Genomic DNA, 22,977 nt, shown 5'->3' with positions numbered 1-22,977 from the left:
CTTCCTCTTCCTCTATAGCTCTGCGACTTAACCTGAATAAGGAGATTTTTACGGCTGAGGGGCTGAAAATGAGCGATCTCTTCAATGTTCGGTTACCACGAAAAGCGGAGTGCTTCGAGTCTTGGGTATATATTAAATGACCCCTCTTGCATGGTCATCTAGCCTGTAGAACTTTGGCTAACAATTAGCACGGAGAAAGGATGACGACTCTAGACGATTTTGAAAACAACTTAAAAGGGCGACTCTCAGGAACGGCCCGTATCGTTGGATGTGACGGCACCGTGTTACGATGGGACGGGTCTTGTGCTCCGAACCCCTCTGTGACCGTCTTCCCTCAATGCGAGAGCGATGTTGCTGAAACGGTAAGACCTCAGCGGCTAGGCAGATGAATTCATACGATCCGCTGATGTAACAGCGTTAGGTTAAATTTTGCCGACAGAAGGGTATCAAATGTTTTGCGCAGGGAGGAGGGCATGGCTGGAGGGTCCGGAACAATAGGGAAATCGATGTTGTGATTTGCTTGAGAGAAATGAACTCCGTCACTGTCGATGAGCGAAGCCACAAGATAACCTTCGGGGGCGGGGCTATTGTTAAAGAACTTATCGAGGCCGCTACCGCTAAGAAGATGGAAATTAGTAAGTGATTTGCAGCTTTGTTGTGTTAATCTTGTGCTAATTGCAACAGCTACTGGGATATGCAACTCGGTGGGGGTCATGGGATCTACGCTTTGCGGAGGTATCGGGAGATATATGGGCAAATACGGGCTCGCGATTGATAATTTAGTGTCGGTCAACTTCGTGGACGCTGCCGGGAAGCTGCATCGAGGCGTTAGCCAGGATACTGATGAGGATCTTTGGTGGGCTATTCGAGGAGCGGGAACTTCGTTCGGTATTATTACAGAGGCGACAATGCAAGCACACCCCCAATCTAACAACGGTTTGTCATGGACTGGGGCATTGATATTCGCAGATTCATCTAAGTTGGAGGCAGTTGTGGAGGCTATAAATGGTCTCGAGATGGACGATAACATGTGCGTTCACCTCTTGATCGCTTGTGTCCCACCAACGCATGCACCCGCGATAATGGTCGTCCCTTGGTATTACGGGCCTGAAGAGAAAGGAGAGAAAGCTTGGAAAAGCCTGCTGGACATTGGTCCGACGACCAAGCAGACTTTTATGGCGCCCGCTAACAGACTAAATGATGGCAACGACCCGTTTGGAGAGATGGGCGGTCGCAAACCAGGAGTTGGCCTAGGGCTTGATACATTAGACCCTAATGCTTATCGCCATATCTGGGACTTGTATGTCCAGTTTATTAGCGAAAACCCGGATGCCGCCCGGACGGTGATAGTGGCTGAGCGTTATCCCAAAGCCAAAGCATCATCTGTTGATCGTGACACCGCCGCATTTGCCCATCGTGATAGTCAATATGAAGTGTAGGTTTTATTAGTCGATTTGGTCCCATGCCCCCTGACTTCGCTAATAGCTGATGTTTGTTAGGATATGCGTCCCATGGTACACGGACGAAAAATTGGACATTCGAGCAGACGCCTTCGCCCAAACGATTCGCAATATCTGGGTCCAAAAGTGCTGCAAGCCAGGCAAAACCCACTCTTACGTAGCGTTTTCTGGATTAAATGAGCCGTTAGAGAGTTTATTTGGGGAAAGGGAAAGGGTCGATAAACTAATGCGAATTAAGCGGAAGTGGGACCCAGAAAATTATTGGGGTGCGTTGATGGATATTATGTAGCTTGGATTTTGTTGACGACGGGCTCGAGATAATCGATAATGTTTCTAATAGTGATGCAACCCACTCTTCCAATACTAGTTTATAATTTGGTCAAGAAAGAACTGATACTCTTCGTAGCACGTATGGGTTGTTGTGAAGATTCTGTGTTGTCACAATTCATGTTGAAGGTACCTTAGTAGTACCTATATGTATGCGTACATACACACACAGGGTTATGTACAACTGACTAGCTATCAGTGGTGTAGGTTTCGATTCACAAAAAGCCTTCGAACCTATCCTCTCCTTGTATCATCTATGCGGTAGTACCCATTTTTGGAGCGTCTTCCAGCATCCGTTTAAGCCTTTGGTCCAACCATTTGACGTCTTCCATATTTCCGGGTGGGCCACCAGCCCAATGGCCCCAGATGGACGGATAAACATCGAGTTCTCCAACACCCGGCGCCATGTTATGTACCTCGTACTCGGAGTCTTCCGGTCTATTCCCCGAAAAAAGGAAGTTAATGAATTCTAATCTTAAAAATATCTGTGCTGGTGAGTTTTAGCTTACGGAAAGTATAGATCTGTTTTCCCGGGCAGCACCAATGTCTTTGCTTTGATGCTGCGCAACGCCTTCTCGAAATCTCCGTGGTATGGCTCCTGAGCGCTTATATCTGCCACTTGCCAAGTATGTAGCATAACGAGCAGATTTTCTGGATCCTTTTCAAGGGCCCACTTCTCCCAAAAGGTGACCATAAAGTGTTCTAGATCTTTGGCTCCGTAGGCTGTCATATGCAACTTCTCTCGATAGAAGGCCTGACTAAATCCCCAACCTGCATATACACGAGCAAATGCCTTGAGTCCTACGGTTCGCTCTTCTTCTGTCCAAACACGCTTTTCGGCGCCCCTCTCCTCTACGCGGCCAGATGTACTCCCAGCTGACGAAACACCCTTGCCTGCCAGAAGTGCAGACTTCACACCTTCCAGAAAGACTTGGTTATGGATGGATGTTCGGGCAGACCCGCAAAACGGAACACAGATATCCATAAATTCAGGATATTGCGAAGCCCATTGGAAAGACTGCCCGGCACCCATAGACCAACCAGTTACACAACGGAGATGATGGACGCCTAGCCTCTGCGTCAAAAGCTGGTGTTGTGCTCGAACATTGTCGTAGACAGTGATATCTGGAAATGGCGATACCGTAGAATTTGAAGGAGAAATTGACTGTCCGTTTCCGAACAGACCCGTGATAATAATGAAATATTCTTTAGGATTCAGAGCCTTGTCTTCACCAATAAGCCACTCGTTGTCAGCAATCAGTCCAGAGTACCATGATGGATACAGGATCGCAGGCGAATCTGGCGACCCGAAAGTTTTATAAGCAATCCATGCCCCAGGGAGTATAGTATTGCTTTGAAGTTTGAAATCTCCGAGCTCGTAAATCTCGTATTCGGGTTTTCCGATCGCTAGTGATTGAAGTTTTTCGGTCAACATCTTGTTCTCGAGTAAGTTTGGCTTTAGTAAGACTTCCTCACGGCCCTATTCATAATTTTGCATTGGGCTCAATAATATATTGAGAGTCCGGTAGTCCTTCCACTTAAAAGCGCCGCTTGAATATGCAGCGCGACATATCCTTGGACTTACTGCCGCGACGTTCCTTCACTAACCGACCCCAGGGTGATTACCCCGCATTGCCAAGCCCTATGGGAAAGCTTGCTCATGGAGTACATCATTATATGGATTGGTTGGTTAGCCTTAGCAGTATTGACGGTGCAAAGATCCTGGAAGTCGAATCCTGTGCCGACTAGATACTTAGTATGCTTGACCATTTTAATTAGCAACCTGTACAAGTTATACGCTTTGCATAAAGGAGTTCGGAGTGAGACTTATGACGATCTTAACTAGGGACTTTGAACAATACGAACAAACAGGTCTTTGACCATTCCATCTTCAAATTACAGGCCTGAATACGAGACAACCGTTCTATATGTGTCCGCAGTTTGGAATGTGAAACTTGGTGCACTGGTCGTCTACGGTTTCCACCTTAGATAACACCTTCGACTTTCTTCGTAGATTCCTTTCCAAAGTTCAGAGGCAAGGGCCTTCGAGAATCTATGGCCAACCTGGAGGGACTTATGCCACGCCTTTATGACGATGTGGGCGCTGTGTGGCTAGTACAAATAGCTATATGCCGCAATCACATGATCACTGTTGCAGCTCTTACAAAAGTATTCTCAGCTACTAATTAATTGTTATTGAACCCAAACCTAAGTTTTACGGTGACTTAGAACTTTACAGCAATTTCTGGAAGCCTTTGATAAAACTTTTTAAGACCCATTCCCGCTAAGATACCCAACAGGCTAAATTCTCAACTGAAAATCAACTTTGCATCTATTCCTTAACTTGTTTAGCCCCCCGGTCACTATTTTATACTAACTGTATCGTGTTCCCTAGCACTCCGCACCTGCATCTGGCCGTTAAGCATATATAAGTACGACACATAAAATTATGTAGTGTAAAAGACGGTAGGCGATGAAGTCAAGGATCCGACCGAGTTGAAGGTTGCACGATAATTGTGCGGGTTTAGAAGATTACTGTAGTTAGTGGGGAAATATTTTTTATAGTATCGGTCATTCTACGTACTGCTATTATCGTTGGAGGTTCAGCCATTAGGATATTAAAGTTGAAAATAATAAATTATCTTAGCAGTGTGAACATGACTATCAAATAGAGTAGTTGTTTACAAACTTAAAATAACTAGCCATATAAAGATTATTAAAATGACAACCTCGGCTTGCATTGTTTTTCCTATCATAACTCAATAGCTGTTAATTGGAGAATACACAACGTCCTGGAGTAGAAATTATGTGAAGGTGGGTCAAAGATTCGGTGTCCATAGTGATCCTTAAAAGCGAAACTGGTACGTATTCAACATACAATGTATTCAGGAATCTCTCCGCCTGAAGTGATAATACTGCATTGCTTCCTTTGGGCATCTGCAAAAACGATAAACAAGTCGATACGGCTACCAAAAATTACCGAGTCAATACATCCGGCTCAGATATTTAAACTTTTCTATTGCTTCGGGTAGGGGGTTCTGGGGGGGAAATAGCGGCTGGACTTGTAACTTGTAACGGTATGGCTATTTTAACCTATGGCGTAACTAGGATTCGCCGTCAAAGTAGACGTTACTCCCGCTGCCACAGCCGTCCTGGACGCTGCTATTGGCGCTAGATCTGACCTTACTATACTATCAGTCACGAACACACCGACAGACTGCTGCTACTGGTGCTAGGACTGGTATCGCAAGTGCTCTAGCCGGTGGAGGGATGTTGTCTTAGCTTTCTACTTGCTCAAGGCCGCCGGAAGAGCATCATGAGAGGCTCTATCGGGTCGAATTTATAGCTTTCTATGTTGCCCCTCTTGAGTTTGAGTTTGGGTTTATTGCCTGCTGAGTTAAGAGGTTTGTTTTTGTAGGCCTGTATACATGTATGGGTTACTGTAAAATGAGATCTCAATGCCTTGGTAATGTAAAACCCTGTATTTTTTAAGAGGATAAATGATGTTGAAGGTCAATTTAGGATATTGAACCACATGTTTCTCCCTTCAAACCACCCAAGCTTTGAGCGTGATCGTTTGGTAGGCTGAGAAGTGGTCGGGGAGCATACCCAATTAGTGATAAAATTCTTATCGGGGAAAACATATTTCCGTTAATTCCGAGAACTGCTATTTTATACGGCTAGGAAAAGCTTATAGATGGATTTAACATTTTGGGTCAGGGCCTAAAACGGGGCAAGCGATTTTAAAATTGAATATACTAAAGCAATACGTTCAGCGCAGCTCCGCAACTCAACACAGGCAAGTGCAGGAACCGGGAGGCAGTGTGGTTTCGAGGCTATTTTGCCGTAAAATTATCTAATCAGTTGATAACTGCTTTGAACACTAAATTAAATTGCAGTTTCGTAATTACATTATGACGTTTCTATTTGTACAAGAAATCAATTTTAATTATAGCTGTTGGGATCGTGAATTTTGGAATTAAAAGGAGTAAAATTTTAAATACCAATCCTTCGCATGAATTGCTAGAATTATCTTATTGTAGAAAGATGAAAATGATGTTGATGAGGAGCGTCAAGACTCCTCGCCAAAAGGGCTCGTGAAAGGTGGTGCATCGGTGGGGTTAAGACAAGAACGCGATACGAGATATGGTGAAGCTGAGCCATATTCAACATAAGAGAACCCGCCTGAGTCAACCACCTCAAATGTATATTTTCCAGCCCCTCCCCGATTCGCGAAAATAATTCGAAGGGGTGTATATTCGCCAGCACTTAAGGCTAGCTGGATTTGGCCCACCACAGGAGGGTCAGCAGGTGGGTGAAACGTAGATTCACCGTCCTCATTCGCTCTCGTCCACCCTATCTGTGCTTTTGAACCAGTCCAAAAGCCGGCATAGTCATCCGCGTCAGAGATTCTAAACGTATACGTTGTGGTGTTCGGGCTGTAGAAGAAACCCCGGTAGTTAAGAACGTAGATAGCAGGTGTTGCGGGCGTAAAGCCGTGAGGATTATTCATTTCAGTAGTAGAATGCAGCCCCAATATATTTGTTTTATCAGTGTCATACGGGGCGAGATTCTTGAAGTGTTCGGGGTTGAACTCAGGGTAATTCGTTGTGAATGTTAGGTAAGGGTTGTCGTAAATTGCTACTTCGAGGCCGGCGCTGTCACAGGAAGTATCTGGTGTTGCAGCCGGTTTAATGATTGTCGTTGTCGTAAATTCTACATGAATAAAGGTTGTCTTTCCGGCGGTTATACCGAGGCATTCACAGGCCGAGGAGTAAGCTGCTGCGTTTGAGCAGGCGGCAGCAACCTGAGCAGGTATATTAATAGCTGTGACGGGTCCTGTGGGTTCAGTGCCGGGTGTCGCTGTAATAGGCGTCGATGGTATAGTTTCAGTGATCGTTCTATGCAATATAAATGGTGAGTGTTAGAATCTTCGGCGAGTTATTAAAACTAAAAACTTGAACATCTGGAGGAGGTATAGAGTTGATTGTCATATCGAAGCATAGCTGTACTTACGTTGCGGCAACAGTAGAACGTGTCCATAGAAAAGATCTACAGTCACTAACAGTGGCCTGAGGAAAGAATGGCAAGGTTCCTGCCAACGCTATAAAGTTCCATTGTTTGATTAGCTTTATATCTGGTACAGAAACGTTCGAACGTTCGTCCCGGTTCCCATACCTTCAAAGCAACCATCTATTGTGCAACTACATGTACACGACTGCTGCGCTGCAGCTCGGATGGCAAAGAACGCGACTACTCCAATGATGAAGAGCATTCTGAGGAATACGACGCCGATGTCTCATAAAAACCTAGCATTTCGATCGTGCGCTGGTGTGGTATATATAGCTAGCAAACCCACAAACCCAAGGCAATACTTGTTTTCCAACTGATCCGTGGGCCTCTAGCGTTAGAGTTGACCTTTGGGCATATGTAAGACCTCATGACAAAGATGTCGCTTTTTGTATCCTTGAATGTCCAATGTTACACTGTCGCCGTTGGTTAGCCGTCCCGAAACACGACCGCAACACGAACGGCTGGCGTGCAGGCCAAGCCACCGTATCCCATTGGAGACTTCCCAGCGCTGACCACTCATGGCAGTGCACACTTGCTTTGCTCCCTTGTCAAAAACCAGGTCAACATTATAGGGTGTGGGTCCGAATTTCTGACACCGGACTGATGAACCAATCTCACATTTTTGCCCTTTTTCGGGTAATATCCCGAGTTTTCTCGGAACTACCTTCTGCAAACACCAACCGATCAGCATGCTGTTTCGTTCGATGGGGTTTTGTCTCACCGAAGCCACCTGAATTCTAGATCCCACATGAGGTCAATTCGAACGGATATGTCATGGAGTCGGCCTTGATTTGCCAAAATTCTAAAATAGTACAAGGTGCCTAGTTAATGGCTCCCGCACGTCAAGCCACCCGCATGGTATGAAATGCACAGCGATACGTATGTCACCAGCCGTCGCTAAGTATTTACCGAATTGGTATTGTCAATCGGTTTCTGAATATTAAAGGCTGATGGCTTTGGACAACCTGAGACATTGTCTTATAATCCTGATTATTAGACATACACCGGAGTCTTTGCAGCCTAAGATGCCTTGAGTATTTTAGGACGGGTCCCTTTTATTGTTAGAAAACCCTTGATAGGCCTATATAGGGTAATTTTCTTCTTAAGTAGAGCCACCAGTTGATACCCAATCGCCGTAGAAGATATTGGAGCAGGCCGCGAACTATTTTAATTTTAGCTGATAGCATTTTATACTGAACGAAACCCCCCCTCAATCATTTCAAAGTTGTTATTCTAAGAAATGGATACTTACAATTGGCGAAACTTGTCAACTGATCAAGTGGATAAGATAATGAGTTGTTTTCAACAGATGTTTGTCCTAAGTTGCTAAATGCAACAAACTTCCATATTATTCATTCAGGCCATGCTAGTCGAAAATGCTAGATATCTCTTAGCTCGTTTGTTTTCAAGATCTAGAAAAGACAAGACATTGCGGAAAACTCGCAGTATTTCCAGTGCTCTGATCCTTAACGGTAGAACAGTAGCACCTCGATGGCACGAGTGTGTTACAATGTCAGACGGCTTGCTCAGCACAAAAGATAAACAGTCTACGGGTCCTTATGATTGCTATCCAAATATTCTTTGCCAAAGGAGTTGCTAGTTCTTTTGTCCGAGCTTGCATCCGATAAATTAACCTTAATTTCCAACTGATCTAATTATACTGGAGGAAATTTAATTTTTAGGTTATAGATCATCTAACCGTGTGTAATGAGCCACCCGACTACTGGTAGCATTATATGTTCAAAAATTAGTTGTAGTCCATTTTGTTGATACTCTATAGCATTCTGCCAAAGGCCATCTCAGACCTTGCGTCATGCGCAGCGAGATTATCGGTTACGCACTGGATATTGTAACTGCAGCCACATTATTTATCTAACATCTTTGAGTTATCTACTTTAATCCCAGTGTTGTGTTCTCGATAGTCTAAACGGTTTAGTCGTTGAGCCACCGGGTCAGCATAAAAGCTTAAGAGGGGTTGGATGCAGAGATAGTATGCCTTTTTTGTTTACAGCAGTTGCAAACAATTGAGCGAGGCTTGACCTGGTTTGTGGTATGCACATTTAGGCAGGCAGTGTTTTTGTGATTGAGCAGTGTGGGGGTTTTGTATATTATTTAAGCTTCCAGGTCTGGGTACGAGACAATTCTTTAGGGCCAATGGAGATCTTTGAGATGCTCATAGGCGAATTTAAACTCCTAAGTTCGCGGAATTCCTTATGTTATCTATCTGTGGTTGAAGTCTGTCTCGATCCCCGCTCGGAATTCGAGATCCGAGATCAGCATACTTTCGCTTGTGGGCCTCGTTTACCACGCCGCCGCGTGTGTCATTTTTTTATGTTGGTACCACCGTCGACTCCTATTGGCTATGAGTATCTGGACTTCATTCTATACAGAAATGGTGCCTGAAGTTGCACAATTGTTTCGGATATTTCCGCTGGCGGTAGATTGAATTGACTCTTCATTTAAATAGCGCGCATGACCGAACCTCATTCTAAATTTCTAGATTCTGGTTACAATTTGATCCAAGAACGCTCAATTCTAATTCTGCCCGCGTGGTCCAGCCATCAGCAGCTATCCGGTTTAGGCCATTCTATACACCAGAGGACTTGAGGTTTCGGACGGCCCTTATACATAGCGGCGACTGCTCTAGGCCCCAGCTGATTCGGAGATACACTCGATTAAATGTGTCTCCTATACGGCGCGAACCTCTCGCCTCGAATCTTTTATTACATCTAGATAGAATTATTTTACTTGATCCCGAACTTTTCGAGACGACTGGCGCCCGGTGCCAGAAACGTAACAGTGTTTATATCAATACAACTAAGAATCTGAAATCAAGAGCCCACGGAGATGGGACCTTCAGCAGCCAGAGTTCAAGGGTGGACACCGCAGAACTCTACTAGTCAATTGTTACCTTTGGAGCGTCGTATCGGGGCTTATAGATTACCTTGGGGGTGGGAGGATATTCCGGTTAGGACTCCACCCGAGTCAGAAGCCGATCCTGATACGTTAACTCGCGGGGCTTCCTCCACTCGAATTCCCGTTCAATGTATCGATCCACCCGGCAGCAAGCAGGAGTTTTACAAATTAGAGGACTTGCGCGGAGGAAATATTTTAGAATCCACTATAGTCAAAAAACCGGATTGCGCCGTACTATTAGGGTCTAAGCATGGAAAGTGGAAGCACCGGTACCTAGTTTCCAGAGACGTTCTCTGTGCCTCTTCGTCGGTGTTCAGCAATGTGGAGGGGACATCGGTCCTAAACCGTACGTCCCCAAGCAGCAGTACTGGCGGCGTCAAAACTCAGATGCGATACTGGATATCATTAGCTATCGATTGTCGCTCTGAAGACCTCAAGTTGATATTTCGCATCATACATTTCACAACCAACGAACAGGATATGGATATCAAGTTCGATACTTTAAGAAAGGTCGCCAGGATTTGTAAGGCTTTCTCATGGGGGAGAGCACTTCAATCCTGGAACCATGTATGGCTTCAGAAATATGAATCTAAGGCATTGTTTCCAGGGTATGAAGGTTGGATGGAAATTGCAGATATCATTGGCACTAAAAAACACGTGGAAAAGCTGGTGGAGCTTCTAGCGAATGAATGTTCAGAGGTCAGTGAGGAGATGGTGACTCGATACACACCCGATCGCAGAGATCGTGTTTCAACGCAATATTGGCCAGACAACCAGCGAGGTAAGACTAGCGCCATTAAACAACTCCCACGACGTTACTAACACGCTGTTAGCGCGAGTTTTTGAACGCAGAAAACGTAAGATCCGCCACCTCTACGCATCCTTAAATTTTCTAGACAGAACCTTCAGGCACGGGAGGACCGATGGGAAAGCTTGCCCATCCAAGACATGTTTGGATTTGGCGTATGGGTCTTTTCTGCGGTCAGTTGAAGCGAATGGACTCAGGAACTTTTTAGATGCTGGGGGGTCTTGGGGATCTTCGGCAGGCGAGCTTGAAACACAAATGCTGAAAATTACCTTTCAAACATTGGGGTCCGTTTACATAACACACAGCTGCGCAATGGGAGGGTTTCGGGACGGATTCGCAGCTTGTATACGAAGTCAAAATCTCCTCAACGACAATGGCCGCTTCTGCCAGGTTGGTAGCACGAGTAACGGCGGGTTCGAATTTAGTGCTGAAGCTCAGATTTTGCAAGCCCAAGGCGTTCGTGTGTCTTGCGGCTTCATACCAATTTCCTCCGAAGAGGAACGGACGGTTGAAATTTGCTATTACATCATCATATTCTGTACAATGGGCTGTTTAATTGCGATGGCGGTAGCGGTAGGTAGAGGACGCTAAAGCGTGGTGGACCGAGGACCAATATCCAGCACCCTGGCATATATCAGTTTGTGAATGGTTTGCAATGTGTCCTTATTAAAAATTTGGATTTGATTTAAATAGCAGACTATAGGCCTAAATTCTTGCGGTAGAGCGTAAAAGAATTTGCGGAGCGGAGTCGGGGACAATCAAAACTGACGCTGGGGCCTGTTATACTGTGCCCCGCCCCCGTTCTCAAAGGACTTTGCCATACTCTCCAAATTTTCTTAAAGGAAAGAGTTTAGCAAGCCAGTTAGTTGCAAAGCTAATGCCGTGTTAATACTGAAGAGCTATAGAACTACGTGAATATGCCTCACGACAATTATCTGTAACGTAAGTGTCTGGCACGTCCATAATAGGGGGATATAGTGTTCCTTTTCGTATAGAGTAAGCTGTTTTGGCTAAGGTATTACCTAATTATAATTTAGTATTGAAAGTACCATTGATAGCTCGATATTCTGGAGGTTTGCGATTCTTTATATATTGCAAGGGTTTGAAAGCCTTTAGGCAGTTAGAGAGTCGGTGATTCCCCGTCGAGGACTATATAACGGCAGCGCTAGGAGTTAAGACAGTTAAATATAATATTCTACGTAGCCACGCTCAACTGATTAGGTGGGGGAAACTTAGCCGTATGCCCTGTTAACCTTCCGTCGTCTAAGAGAGCTAGAGCCGATATAATGACAGCGTTTCTTGGCGTGGTGCATACCAGTCTGTTGGAGAGAGTCAAGATAGATAAGCTTTGGTGACCTCTCGCCTTGTGGGGTTTCAATCGTTTGGAAATTCTCGCAGTTATCAAAAATAGTTAGAATTCTAGAACGAAATACATCTTCTATCAATAATAGGCATACATATCCCATTCATTATCTTTACTCTGTATCAAGGGGCCGTATTATTTATGGGACCGATCCTGTCCGGTCTCGTAAAGTAGAGAACGCACAAAATCACAGAAACCTCGATAGCGCCGGGCAATCCTTTAGGTGGTATCCCATTTCCCATGAATACTTACCCCGATACTCACTTTATTTAAATGATATCACCCATTCCGTCGATAATTATGACAGCGATGTCATTAAAATTCCTACAACTAGCATTGAATTTCGCAAAGTTCACCTCACTCTTTATCTTTCCAAATATTTGAACTATATGAGCTATTGCCGTAGGGGCAACCGTATGATCTTTGGTAGCCTTCCCACTTTGAGGGAAAGGGGAGCGCGAGGCCTAGGAATAATAGTAAAGAAGCTGATAAATATCTCGGCTGCAATTTTAAAAAAAGGTTCCACAGCTAATAGCGCCCTGAAATGTGCTTGTGAATACCTGCCCCCGCCTTAGCCTAGCGCAGAGCTCTGGTGGGAGCATATGCTGTGCTAAAGTAGATAATGAGTACAAAATTCACTCGTGGAAAGGCACTGATAATGTCTAATATATTAATATATAAGCTAGTTGGGATCGAGAGCGCTCCAATTTCGACTAAAAATCAAGATGAATAGTTCGTAGCCTTAAATACAGGTACGAGATAAGATAAACTATCGTATTTGCAGTAGATCTGAGAGAAACGACTGGCTTGCGTAGACGCCCGCGCGCGTGGATCTAGTTTAGTTGAGTAAAATGTCGTCGGACGCATCAACAATCGACGTCGTAATCCATCGCCCACCTTGGACCTCAATCTTATAGACGACGTGATCCCTTTGTAGAACCAGGGTCAGAACAATATTTGGCTAGAATATAGGAGTAGGCGGGATAGGAGAAGAATCGTTTTGGCGCGGCTCGGATAAGAAGAATTTCGCGACAGTCCATTCCTTTCACCTTCGTTTTCGCGCCTCTTGCTAGCAGCAGCGATACCGCAGTCTCATTCCCAACTCTCAAGGCGTAAAACAACGGAGTAGGACCGAACTTAGACTTCTCCTCGATATCTGCACCTTTATCTAATAGAAGATTGACTAGGCATTCATACGTTCCCTTGGCCCGCGACATAGTTAATGCCGGATCGCGCTCCGACGAGTCTTCGTATGATTCCAATTGGCGGGATATGGCCCTGTAGAGCGGCGAATAGGCTCGCCATAGATGATACTTGTTGCCATTTTCGCACCGTTTTCTATCAGCAGCTCACAAGCCCGGTGTAGCCCCCTGGTATAAGAGTTAGTGATCCGGAGTAATGGCGTAAAGCCATAGCGGTCAGGTACTGTAGTACTAGCACCGCCTTTTAACAGGAGCGAGAGCAATTCGGTGAGATCTGTTTGCGGAAACGTTGCATACATCGAATCAGGATAAATATGCCTCTGTCGCCGTTGTGGGCAGTTGCCTCGACGTCGGCTCCATTATCCAGCAACACTTTAAGGACCTCATTCTTCGCTGGGAAAGGGGAGTCGAAAGCAAAATGGAAAGGTATCCGGCCTCTTTTGTCGGCGCCGTTGGGGTTTGCGCTGTTCTCTAGCAGCGCCCAGGCCATGTTCTTATCCCCCAATCATCTTGAAGATTCCTCTAGCCGTCTGAATTTCTGTTTGGAATTCATTATGCTGTGATTGCTTTGTTAAAATAATAAATAATTATATATATTATATAAAGAAATTTAAATTACTAATTTCAAAAATACTTGTAGATTTTTTTAATAAATTTGTAATATGTCGGTTAATTTATTTTAGTATTTGATGCATTTTTATGATATGAAATAGCTATGAAGCTGTATAGGAGCTTTCGGATAAAATCTGATTCCTTTTCATTATGATACCAATATTAATATGAGTTAGGTCATTTAATCATATTTTTAGGAATTGAAGTTTAGGTTGTCTTATTTATTTAGAAAGAGATGTATTCATTAATCAGAGTGAATTATGGGTGGGGTAAGGCGAGAATTTAATATAATCCCATTGGAGAACGAAGATAAACACTACAACACCTCCGGCAACCTGGGGACTCGCGAAGAAGAAGGTAATGCGTTTATAATTTATATGTGGCTGGAACGATTAGTCAAGCTTTGGTACCATACCACTCATTGAAACCTATTGTAAGCCTAGTTGAGCAAAGGTTAGTCGATTGGAAAGCCAGGGTAGTATGACTTGCTAGACCTGCGAATGGAGCATGCAAACCTTTGGACTTGGACCTAACTACGTTGTCATAAGCGTTCAATGTTAACATGCGGTTGAATAAATTGGCCAAAAGAACAAGTGCGTCCCGAAGTCCACAACTGTATTGTCGCCTAACACCCAGAATTGGCGAAACTTCCAGGGTCATTACATCAGCAACAAAGTTGCGTATAGAGCCACCCATTATACGCCGTACAGGGCCTTAGTAGGTTCGATTCTCAGGCCACCTGAGAGGCTTTTAAGCCAATAAATCCCTCATTTTAGTTAAACCCGGCTGCTTAAATCAGCTACAGTAACTTCAAGTGACCTTATTTTAATCGAATTTGTGCCATTCATGTAATTTTGATATAACGAGTAGTACACATATTATTTGATGAATTGTAATCGACAATTAGTTCATACGATGAAAAGATAGTCGTATAGATCAATTACGTAGCGCACTAACAATTTAACCGAATTTCTTCCTAGATCCCCAGAATTTTCAAGACGGGTTAGTACTACCAGTTCATCAAACCTTCACCTTGGACTAACACCAATATTAGTATACTAAACCTGAAATGGGTTCAATTGGAGAAGTAGAAACTCACGCCAAATCTGCTTGAGCTGATTTTTAAAGGGCTCTTCTCGTTTGTTTGTTCCAAAGCGGCGTCAGTAGCTTTTTGGACCTCTTTGACGCCTGCCTCAATTGCCTTGGCGGCAGACGCGGATGGTGGCAACTGCTTCGTCTCATTGCGAACATCTTCGATTCGAGCGTGCATGGCACCAAGAATCTCTTCTCGTTTCTAAAAATTAAATCCAGATGTCAGAAATAAGTACCCCCAATAAAGGCTTTTTAACTTACTTCTTTGCAGATTTCTTTGATGGCCTTTTGAGACTTTTCTGAGAATTCATTGAGTCTTCTGACTCTGTCTTTGACCTCTTTAGGATCATCTGAAATAGAAGTCATCTCATCGCAAAGTTCCACACCTGGAAAAATGTGGTCTTTGGACACGGTCAGCCACATTTCGGCGATGTCAGCAAAAACGCTAAAGTATGCCCTAATAGTCAAACTGCTGTTGAAGATTTGCTTGATTAAAAAAGTTTTTGTTAGCTTAGTCCTGATGATCGCCCTTATCTGTTAAGACTTACAGATCTTTGTATGTCGGTGTACGAATAGGATCCGACTTTGTATACAGTTGTGCTGGCACCGTTGGTAACAATTGCAGTGATCTCATCGAGGAACGGGCCGACACAACCCTTCACCACAACCTCAATAGATTTGCTCATAGCCTTGAAGAATCGAACCAGTTTGACAATCTGTGTTTTAAGGGTAGCAATGAGCTTGATGCATTGTACCAAAACCTTTTTGATCTCTTCCTATTGTGGTCGTCAGCATAAAACGATTCCTGCTAATATATGAATGGACTGAATACTTGCCAGCTTCATAGAAGAGTCAGCTAGTCGAAGCAGGTCTGCTTTAACTGCCTCCAAAGCCTTTTGCTGTTCGATTAACAATGCAGTTGACTTTTGATAAGTCTCCATGCTTGCAGTGTAGGCAGCCTGCGTCGTGCTAAGGCGGTCTTGGGCGGCCTTCAACACAGCCTGGGCTTGGGCACTCTTCGCATTCTCCTTTGCTACGGCGACATCTGGATTTTCGGCGTAAAGTGGGATCTGCGTAACGTATTATTAGTGTATTCCTTTTACGATTCGTAGATGAAACATAGCTTACGCTTCCTTTAACAGACCCTGGGAAAGTTTTAGCCGTTGCCTCGAGCTGGATAGCTGTGTCGTATGCGGCTTCAAAGTCTTCCTGCCATTTCTGAACGACGTCGGACTTGGCCTCTAGCGATTTGCCTGACATTGATTTGCTCTCTTTTACCTTTGCTAGAATTTCAGAAGATACCTATATCGCATTTCCATGTGTAAGTGCTACCCGTTGTTCTAAGCTACTTAAGGAGGAAACATTAAAGGTGATACCTTTGCTGCGGTATTCAAAGCCTTCAAGTAATTCTTGCTAGGCTCCTTATTGGTCGAGATTTTTTTGAATGAAGCGACCGCATCTTTCAGTCTATTATCAACGAAGCCAATGCTAGAGCCCACCGCCTTTTGTTTAGACCCTTCCCCGGATTTTGTTGTGGAGCCAGTAGCTTTGTCCCAGTCCATTCCGCCATCTTCTGATCCTGTCAAAATAGCATTCAGTAGATTAAGCCAGTTCAGGTCTCGCGTAACAGAGGTGTAGGCGGGATCATCATTATCTGTATTCGGGATATCCTGCGTTTGATTTTGCGGGCTTCCTTGCTTTGGCGCAGTCTGACTGGTACTAGTGCCCTGATTACCGGTGCTATCGTTCTTGTCTCCATGAAGCAGACTAGCAACGGCCTTAGTCTTACCAATCATTGTCATGTTGTCTACTAGAGTAGGAAGAACTTGATTTAGGAGGTTGGCGGCGGTCTCAGCGAAGGTACTAGCAACTTGTTGACCAAGGATATCCCAGCTGCGCACCAAATTAGATAGAAGACTCTCATATGTCAAAGTTTCAGATGCACTTACCCATCGGGATACTCGTCAGATGCTTTCTTGTAGGCCTCACCCGTGATTTCGAGTTGCTTTTCCAGCTTCTCAGTAGCAGACTTTGCTATAGACATGGAAGCCTCGGAATCAGTAAGACGGGATTGGGCAACTGCCTTATCAAGGGCCGTAGTCAGAATTTTATCCTCCGTCTCAGCGGATTGAGAAACGCAGATAGCATGAAGATCGGACGCATGAACAAGCCAGGCATCAAACTTTCCGTCAATCTCCTTAGCTTGCTCAAGACAATATTCTGCTGCCTTTTGGATAGCCGTCATCTGTGGTCTTAGAGAAGTTCTCGCTGAATCAGGGTCGCCCAGAACTTCCACAAGATTGTTGAGCTGGTTGAGACATTCATCAGCTGTGTTTCTTGCGAATGTGTTTGATGTAAGACAGTCGAATCACCGCTTTACGAATACTCACTTTGGTGTAGATTATCTTGGACTGGAACTTGATTCCGCCCATACCTTCTTCTGCCGTGATGAAAGCCCTGGTACCTAAGGTAGCACAATCTACCAAGTTTGGCTGTAGTTTTTCCCATCTAGGATGTGTTAGTCTCAAAGTTTAAGTGCCTCTATAGTCCAGAAATGTTTGAATACTGACTTAAGAACTGTCGTATTTGGATTGGGCAAGGTCAAATTGAGAGCTTGAGCAGTTGATGATCCACTAGCTATGAAGCAGGACCCAATACAACAAAGTGCAACTGGAGCCCCGGTCAATAGCTCTTCCCAGTTATTCTTGAAAACCAGGGAGCTTTTGATCTCATCAACGATGGTATCGGTGATGCCATCAGCATTGTCACGACTGCGCTTTAGCTCCAAGGCCTTTTCAAGCTGCTGTTCCGACATATTTTAGAGGTAAATGATATGAAGAAGTAAACAAGAGGTTTCGATTGTGTTGTGTTCAAAAATTGTTATGGGATAGAGGTGCTGCTTATAGACTATATATATATATGTTCTGGGAAATCTTTGGGGAAGCAAGCCGCGGCTCGCCATTATATAGACTCCAGAATCGTTCCTGCTGTTTAAATTCGTTCAACTTGAAAATGTGTAAGCTGAATCTCGGAGTAACAAAAAAGAAATATGCTTAGTTCAGGCCCCAGTTCGACGTTACCAGCCAGTTACGTAATTTTTAATTTATGCAAAAATAACCATAGCTGAAGCATGCATGTCAATTTGTAGCCTCGCTGGGACAAGAAAAGAATGTAGGTGTATCGGTATTTATCTGCTGACTTAACTTGTCCCAGTTCAAAACTACGAATCAAACCCCTCGGTAGTTTAGAAGGAGGTAAAATGGATTTAAGCGGTGGCTGAACGGGGATACTGAAAGGTGGGCGATTTGGGATGCAGTGGTTAGGCCCCAGCTAGACGGATCGGTAGCGGGGCGCACGTACTTAGGCAAATTTCCACGCTAACCTCAGTTGGTCCCCGTCCATTGTGTGCGGGCCGAACCGAGTCAGCTATTGCGAAGTGCGCCAGCGCTAAAGAGCCAGTTACTGCGAACTTCATCCATGGGTCAGCTATCGCGAAGTGCGCCGACGAGCCAGCTATCACGAAGTGCGCGAAGTGCGCCGACGAGCCAGCTATCACGAAGTGCGCGAAGTGCGCCGACGAGCCAGCTATCACGAAGTGCGCGAAGTGCGTTGGCGAGTCAGCTATCGCGAAGTGGGCACGTGCGTTGGCGAATCAGCTATTGCAAAGAGTGATCAGGAAACACGGGTTGGCACAACTTTCAGAAATGTATTGTTGAAATATGTGGATATAGGCAATCATAATGACGGTATGCATATGCACGTGCAGCGATATTACAACCTGATGATAGCCACAACGCCATGAAAACGCATTGAAAGCAATCCAAGTTGAACTCGAGGCTAAGTTGAAGCACACTGTCGGATAATTGACCTACAAAGTACGTATTCATACTCTGCTCGCCTGTAGTGTCAGCCTAGACGACTTCGGCACAGCTGAGACTAAATAATAAAGATATCGCCGTAATAGTATTGATATTTTCACCGGCAGAAGAATAACAGGTGACGGATAGGCCAATAGAGATACGTAACAAGGCATTCTGCATTATACTGGGCTACTGCTTCGTAGTTTAATTGGCACCTCAATCGGTGGGGATAAACTGGGTCACAGTTTACAGTCATTACGTTGATTAAATTTTATGAATGCAAATTACATAAAGAAATAATATACTTATACCGATTAATACGGGATGTATACGAGATTGATGCACAATGGCTACCAATTCTGAGCTGGGATCCATTTGTGATCTCCACAGCCCAAAGGCCTGGACCAATGATATATGATGAGCTGACAAGAGTGTGAACACCTCCAGCGTCTGGGCTAGTACAAGTCAGATTATTCCATAGCACCCGTTTAATGTTACCTTCGAATGTTGTCTTGTAGGGATCGAGACAACATTACTTTTGATGGTGAAGATAAATAGCGATAGATTCCCCCCTCGAACCCATTCTGAATATTCGAATATCTCAACAAGCATTTTACTGAACTTAGAACCGTCTGTAAATTTACATACTATTTCCAATAAACCTGACGACTACAAGCTAGATAGCCCTTTATCTACTGTTAAAATGTCTGACTTCAACTCCAGAGTTTCGAGCCTTCAAGCGGAGAAAGGGAGAATCGAAGCTGCTATCAGGAGTCTGGGCGTCCAAATTAACACCGTCGTGCCAGATTGTACCGAAAAGACAGTCCTGGCTTTGGAGAATGCTATGATGCGAATCTACAAACTTGCAATCTTCATTCGAGGTGATTTTGACAAGCGACCTTTGGATGAGGAGCAACAGTCCAATCTCTCAGCTCAGGCAGTTGAAGGTTTTGTTATGGCTAGAAAGCTAGCTGAAGGCGGCACGGTAACGTTGTCAGCCCATCATAGTTCTGTACGTCCGTGAACCCATCGTTGTGGCAGACACAATGTTGTTAAACCGGAAACACTACAGACCACTAATAAGATCTTTTAGCTGTCTAACGAGAACGGAAATCTCACGGTTCTTGGCACAAAAGTCTCTACGCTATTTCAGGATGCACAATCAAAGCTATCCTCACTGCGCTCGGAAATTTTTACTCTTCGAGGACAAGAGGCTACGCTGAGGGCTAACATCCAACTCCAAGAAAGCTCGCTTGGGGACCTTGAGAGAAAGAAGCGATCTCAGGAAACAGCCAATGACGTTGTTGGCGTTGCGGTAGACCTTTTTGTAAGTCTAGTTAGATTCGAAATTCGACTTTTTATATGGTTATATAACCAACGCAAAGCAGGAGGACCAACTGACGTGCTCAACCCATTCTGCTTTATAGACAATGGGCCCTTTCGGCCTTTTGATATCCCGTGTCGCCGATACACCCCGTCCGAGCCAGGTTGTAAACTTGGATGGTATGATTAAGGATACCCAGAAATCTATCAATAGCGCGAGAGACCTCTTAAAGACAACGCAAGCAAATATGAATAAATGCAACAACAGCATTCTTGACTGTGAATATCAACAGTCCCAGCTGCAGGTCATTCAGCAAATGATTCCAGGTATCCAACAAATTCTCCAAAAGTCAACCTCAGACTGCAACGCGTTGATCCAGCAGCTCTTGCCTTTGAAGAAAGCATGCATCGAACTCGAGAGGCAGGTCGGAACCGTAAAACAGAGGGCTACGATCGTTGCTGGACAATCTGTTGGGAAAGTTGAATGGACATCAGGAATCTTGGATATTTGTTCGGCTGTCATCTTTACTTATCGCCTAGCAGACGAAGTACAGCTCATCGCCGGTGAACTGGAGCGGGAGTGGGGTACAGCGAAACCTCTGCCTAACGAGCTCTCAAAGACTATTAACTCCCTTAAGACTAAAACCGATGCCTTGCTCCAGAACCAAAATCAGAGGATGATTGCAGTTTGAGTCAATTGATTAAGCGAGAAGTTCCGGAGGCCCACTCTTTTTCGTTATATCACAAGTCTACCTTCATTTCGCAATCTACGCCATCGTCGTATTCTCTTTTCTTGGCTCTCACATAGCCCAAAGGCCTACAAATTACATATTTATGTGTCTATCCTTGTCCGGTTCCTACATGTCTATTTGTCGATCTTTATTGTTCAGTGAAACTACCTCCCACCATTCATACATGGAATTCCTAGAACAACATTAAATACCTTTAAAATTCTTAAAATATTTATTGCCTCCCACCCTTATTTATTTCCTCAAATAACTAGAAAAATGCTGTATTTCCACCTAGAATAACAGTTAGGATTCAAAGGTTATTTTAACACTTTTTGATTTGATCTTTTGTGGATATACATATAAACTTGATTTAGGTGATACATTTTGAAGACCTATAGATCAAACTTTCGTAAAGATATCTCCTTCAGGCACAGAAGCATCCAAAACCCACTTAATATTTTCAACGATTCCATCTTTGTTCCTTTCGAAAGATAGCAAATATCCATCAGCACTATAAGCTATCCTAGCTCGTTTCATTCTTTCCTCCTAACCGTTATTCCAGGTGGAAACACGGCGTATTTCCTACGGGGTATGAGTTGATCAGATGGGACACTCATCCATACCAAATGCATATAAGCAAGATGTGGTCTTAGCATAAAAAAGGACATTGATTTGAACTATTAATCTGTATCGCTTAATTTACTTAAAGTAGTAATTCAGAATTTTGAAACCTTGAATTCAGGGGTATATACAAAATTTATATAAATTCTTCTTTATTTTTTTTTTATGAATTTTAATTTATTCTTTAATTTATTTTTAATAAAATGGCAATTTTAACTTTTTAATTGATTATTATAATTAATAAATTTTTATATATATTATAATGGAAGGTTTTATTTTGTATTAATTATTAACAAGTTTATATTTTGATTAATATTAGTAAATATTGTAGTTGATATTATAAAGATTTTATTCTATCGAAAATTTGAAAAATTCTTAAAGAATTCTTATAAAAAAATAATTTTTCTAATATTTTTATTTTTTTTAAATTATTTAATAAAAAGGAATTATTATTGTTTTAATTATATTTTAAAATAATTATTGAATATGCTTATTATTATTGTTTTTATAAAAATTATTATTTCGATGCTATGAAAAAACATCTTTATTAAAATTATAATTTTCAATAAAATATATATATATTATATATTCTCAAAAATAATTGTAATATTTATTAAGTTTAAATTATCTATATTTAAGATTTTTCTTTAATTTGGTGGTGTATTAATTAATTTATTAATTAATTTGTTAATTAATTTGTTAATTAATTTGCTAATTAACTTGTTAATTAATTTGCTAACTAACTTATTAACTAACTTGTTAATTAATTTAATCAAGAATTTAAATAAAGTTGGTTTGATTTAGCTAATGATTTATTAAATATAAGTTATATTAAATGTTAATAGTTAATAATTTAAAATTAATTTGTTAAAATTAGTTTTTAAAATAATAGAATTAGTTATTTTGTATATATTGATAGTTTAAATTAATTAAAAATAATTATAATTTTTAAATTTCCTACTATTAATAATAATTTTAATGATAATGAATTTATATTATCTCGATTTTGTAATTTAAGTTGTATATATATAAAAAAAATTAAATAATTGACCACTTATGATAAATTAATAAAATAGAAATTTTGAGTTTTTAATAATCATATTTTTTGTTTATTAGTTAGTGCTAAATTAAATAAATTAAATTTAAAACCATTAAAATATATTTAACCCAAAACCACTAAAGATTACTTTAATATTTGGAATCAATTCCTATATTATATTTATTAAACTAAATATAGTTTTCTTTTTATTAATTGTATTGAATTTTTATTTCAACTAAATTCTAATTAAATCAATATAATTAATTAGCTTAATACGGAATTAAGTTTACCTTTATATAATAATAATTTAGATAATTCTGAAAAATTTTTAAATAATTCAATTATAATAAAAAATTTTATATGTGATAATTTAAAAGTTTAAATTTATTTTGTTTTAATGTTGTTATTTATTTGATAGATATATAAATTTAATTTTTTTGAACTACTATTACTTTTATTCAATGTGCTTAAAAATTTTAAATTTTATAATTCTATTATAATAGTTGGGGAAATTTTAAGTTTTTTTAATAAATTTATTTATTATTATCAA

The 22,977-nt window shown here is 42.2% G+C and overlaps 7 protein-coding genes across 7 annotated transcripts; 3 read left to right on the top strand and 4 right to left on the bottom strand.

The window, feature by feature from the left end:
- Positions 1-200: 200 nt before the first annotated feature.
- AOL_s00007g7 (uncharacterized protein) lies at positions 201-1,749 on the top strand (the record flags this gene model as incomplete). The annotated part of the gene is made up of 4 exons (XM_011119908.1): positions 201-362; positions 422-635; positions 685-1,435; positions 1,500-1,749. The coding sequence occupies 4 exons, from the start codon at positions 201-203 to the stop codon at positions 1,747-1,749; spliced, it is 1,377 nt and encodes a 458-aa protein (XP_011118210.1).
- A 292-nt stretch (positions 1,750-2,041) lies between these two features.
- AOL_s00007g6 (uncharacterized protein) lies at positions 2,042-3,222 on the bottom strand (the record flags this gene model as incomplete). Its single annotated transcript, XM_011119907.1, has 2 exons — positions 2,042-2,225; positions 2,297-3,222. 2 exons carry the CDS (start codon positions 3,220-3,222, stop codon positions 2,042-2,044), a joined length of 1,110 nt encoding a protein of 369 aa, XP_011118209.1.
- Positions 3,223-5,859: 2,637 nt separating this feature from the next.
- Positions 5,860-7,062, bottom strand: AOL_s00007g5 (uncharacterized protein; the record flags this gene model as incomplete). Its single annotated transcript, XM_011119906.1, has 3 exons — positions 5,860-6,688; positions 6,804-6,891; positions 6,966-7,062. 3 exons carry the CDS (start codon positions 7,060-7,062, stop codon positions 5,860-5,862), a joined length of 1,014 nt encoding a protein of 337 aa, XP_011118208.1.
- Positions 7,063-9,707: 2,645 nt separating this feature from the next.
- On the top strand, positions 9,708-11,175 carry AOL_s00007g4 (uncharacterized protein; the record flags this gene model as incomplete). The annotated part of the gene is made up of 2 exons (XM_011119905.1): positions 9,708-10,557; positions 10,610-11,175. 2 exons carry the CDS (start codon positions 9,708-9,710, stop codon positions 11,173-11,175), a joined length of 1,416 nt encoding a protein of 471 aa, XP_011118207.1.
- A 1,683-nt stretch (positions 11,176-12,858) lies between these two features.
- AOL_s00007g3 (uncharacterized protein) lies at positions 12,859-13,164 on the bottom strand (the record flags this gene model as incomplete). Its single annotated transcript, XM_011119904.1, has 1 exon — positions 12,859-13,164. One exon carries the CDS (start codon positions 13,162-13,164, stop codon positions 12,859-12,861), a length of 306 nt encoding a protein of 101 aa, XP_011118206.1.
- Positions 13,165-14,781: 1,617 nt separating this feature from the next.
- AOL_s00007g2 (uncharacterized protein) lies at positions 14,782-17,668 on the bottom strand (the record flags this gene model as incomplete). Its single annotated transcript, XM_011119903.1, has 10 exons — positions 14,782-14,799; positions 14,861-15,055; positions 15,115-15,339; positions 15,402-15,625; positions 15,686-15,923; positions 15,982-16,155; positions 16,230-16,746; positions 16,803-17,161; positions 17,244-17,361; positions 17,424-17,668. The coding sequence occupies 10 exons, from the start codon at positions 17,666-17,668 to the stop codon at positions 14,782-14,784; spliced, it is 2,313 nt and encodes a 770-aa protein (XP_011118205.1).
- Positions 17,669-19,416: 1,748 nt separating this feature from the next.
- AOL_s00007g1 (uncharacterized protein) lies at positions 19,417-20,728 on the top strand (the record flags this gene model as incomplete). The annotated part of the gene is made up of 3 exons (XM_011119902.1): positions 19,417-19,725; positions 19,807-20,040; positions 20,141-20,728. The coding sequence occupies 3 exons, from the start codon at positions 19,417-19,419 to the stop codon at positions 20,726-20,728; spliced, it is 1,131 nt and encodes a 376-aa protein (XP_011118204.1).
- Between the last annotated feature and the right edge of the window lie 2,249 nt (positions 20,729-22,977).

This window comes from Orbilia oligospora, assembly GCF_000225545.1.
Source record: "Orbilia oligospora ATCC 24927 unplaced genomic scaffold scaffold00007, whole genome shotgun sequence".
Classification (NCBI taxonomy): domain Eukaryota; kingdom Fungi; phylum Ascomycota; class Orbiliomycetes; order Orbiliales; family Orbiliaceae; genus Orbilia; species Orbilia oligospora.
Note: the sequence above shows the minus strand (reverse complement) of the source record. Positions and strands in the feature narration are given on the sequence as shown.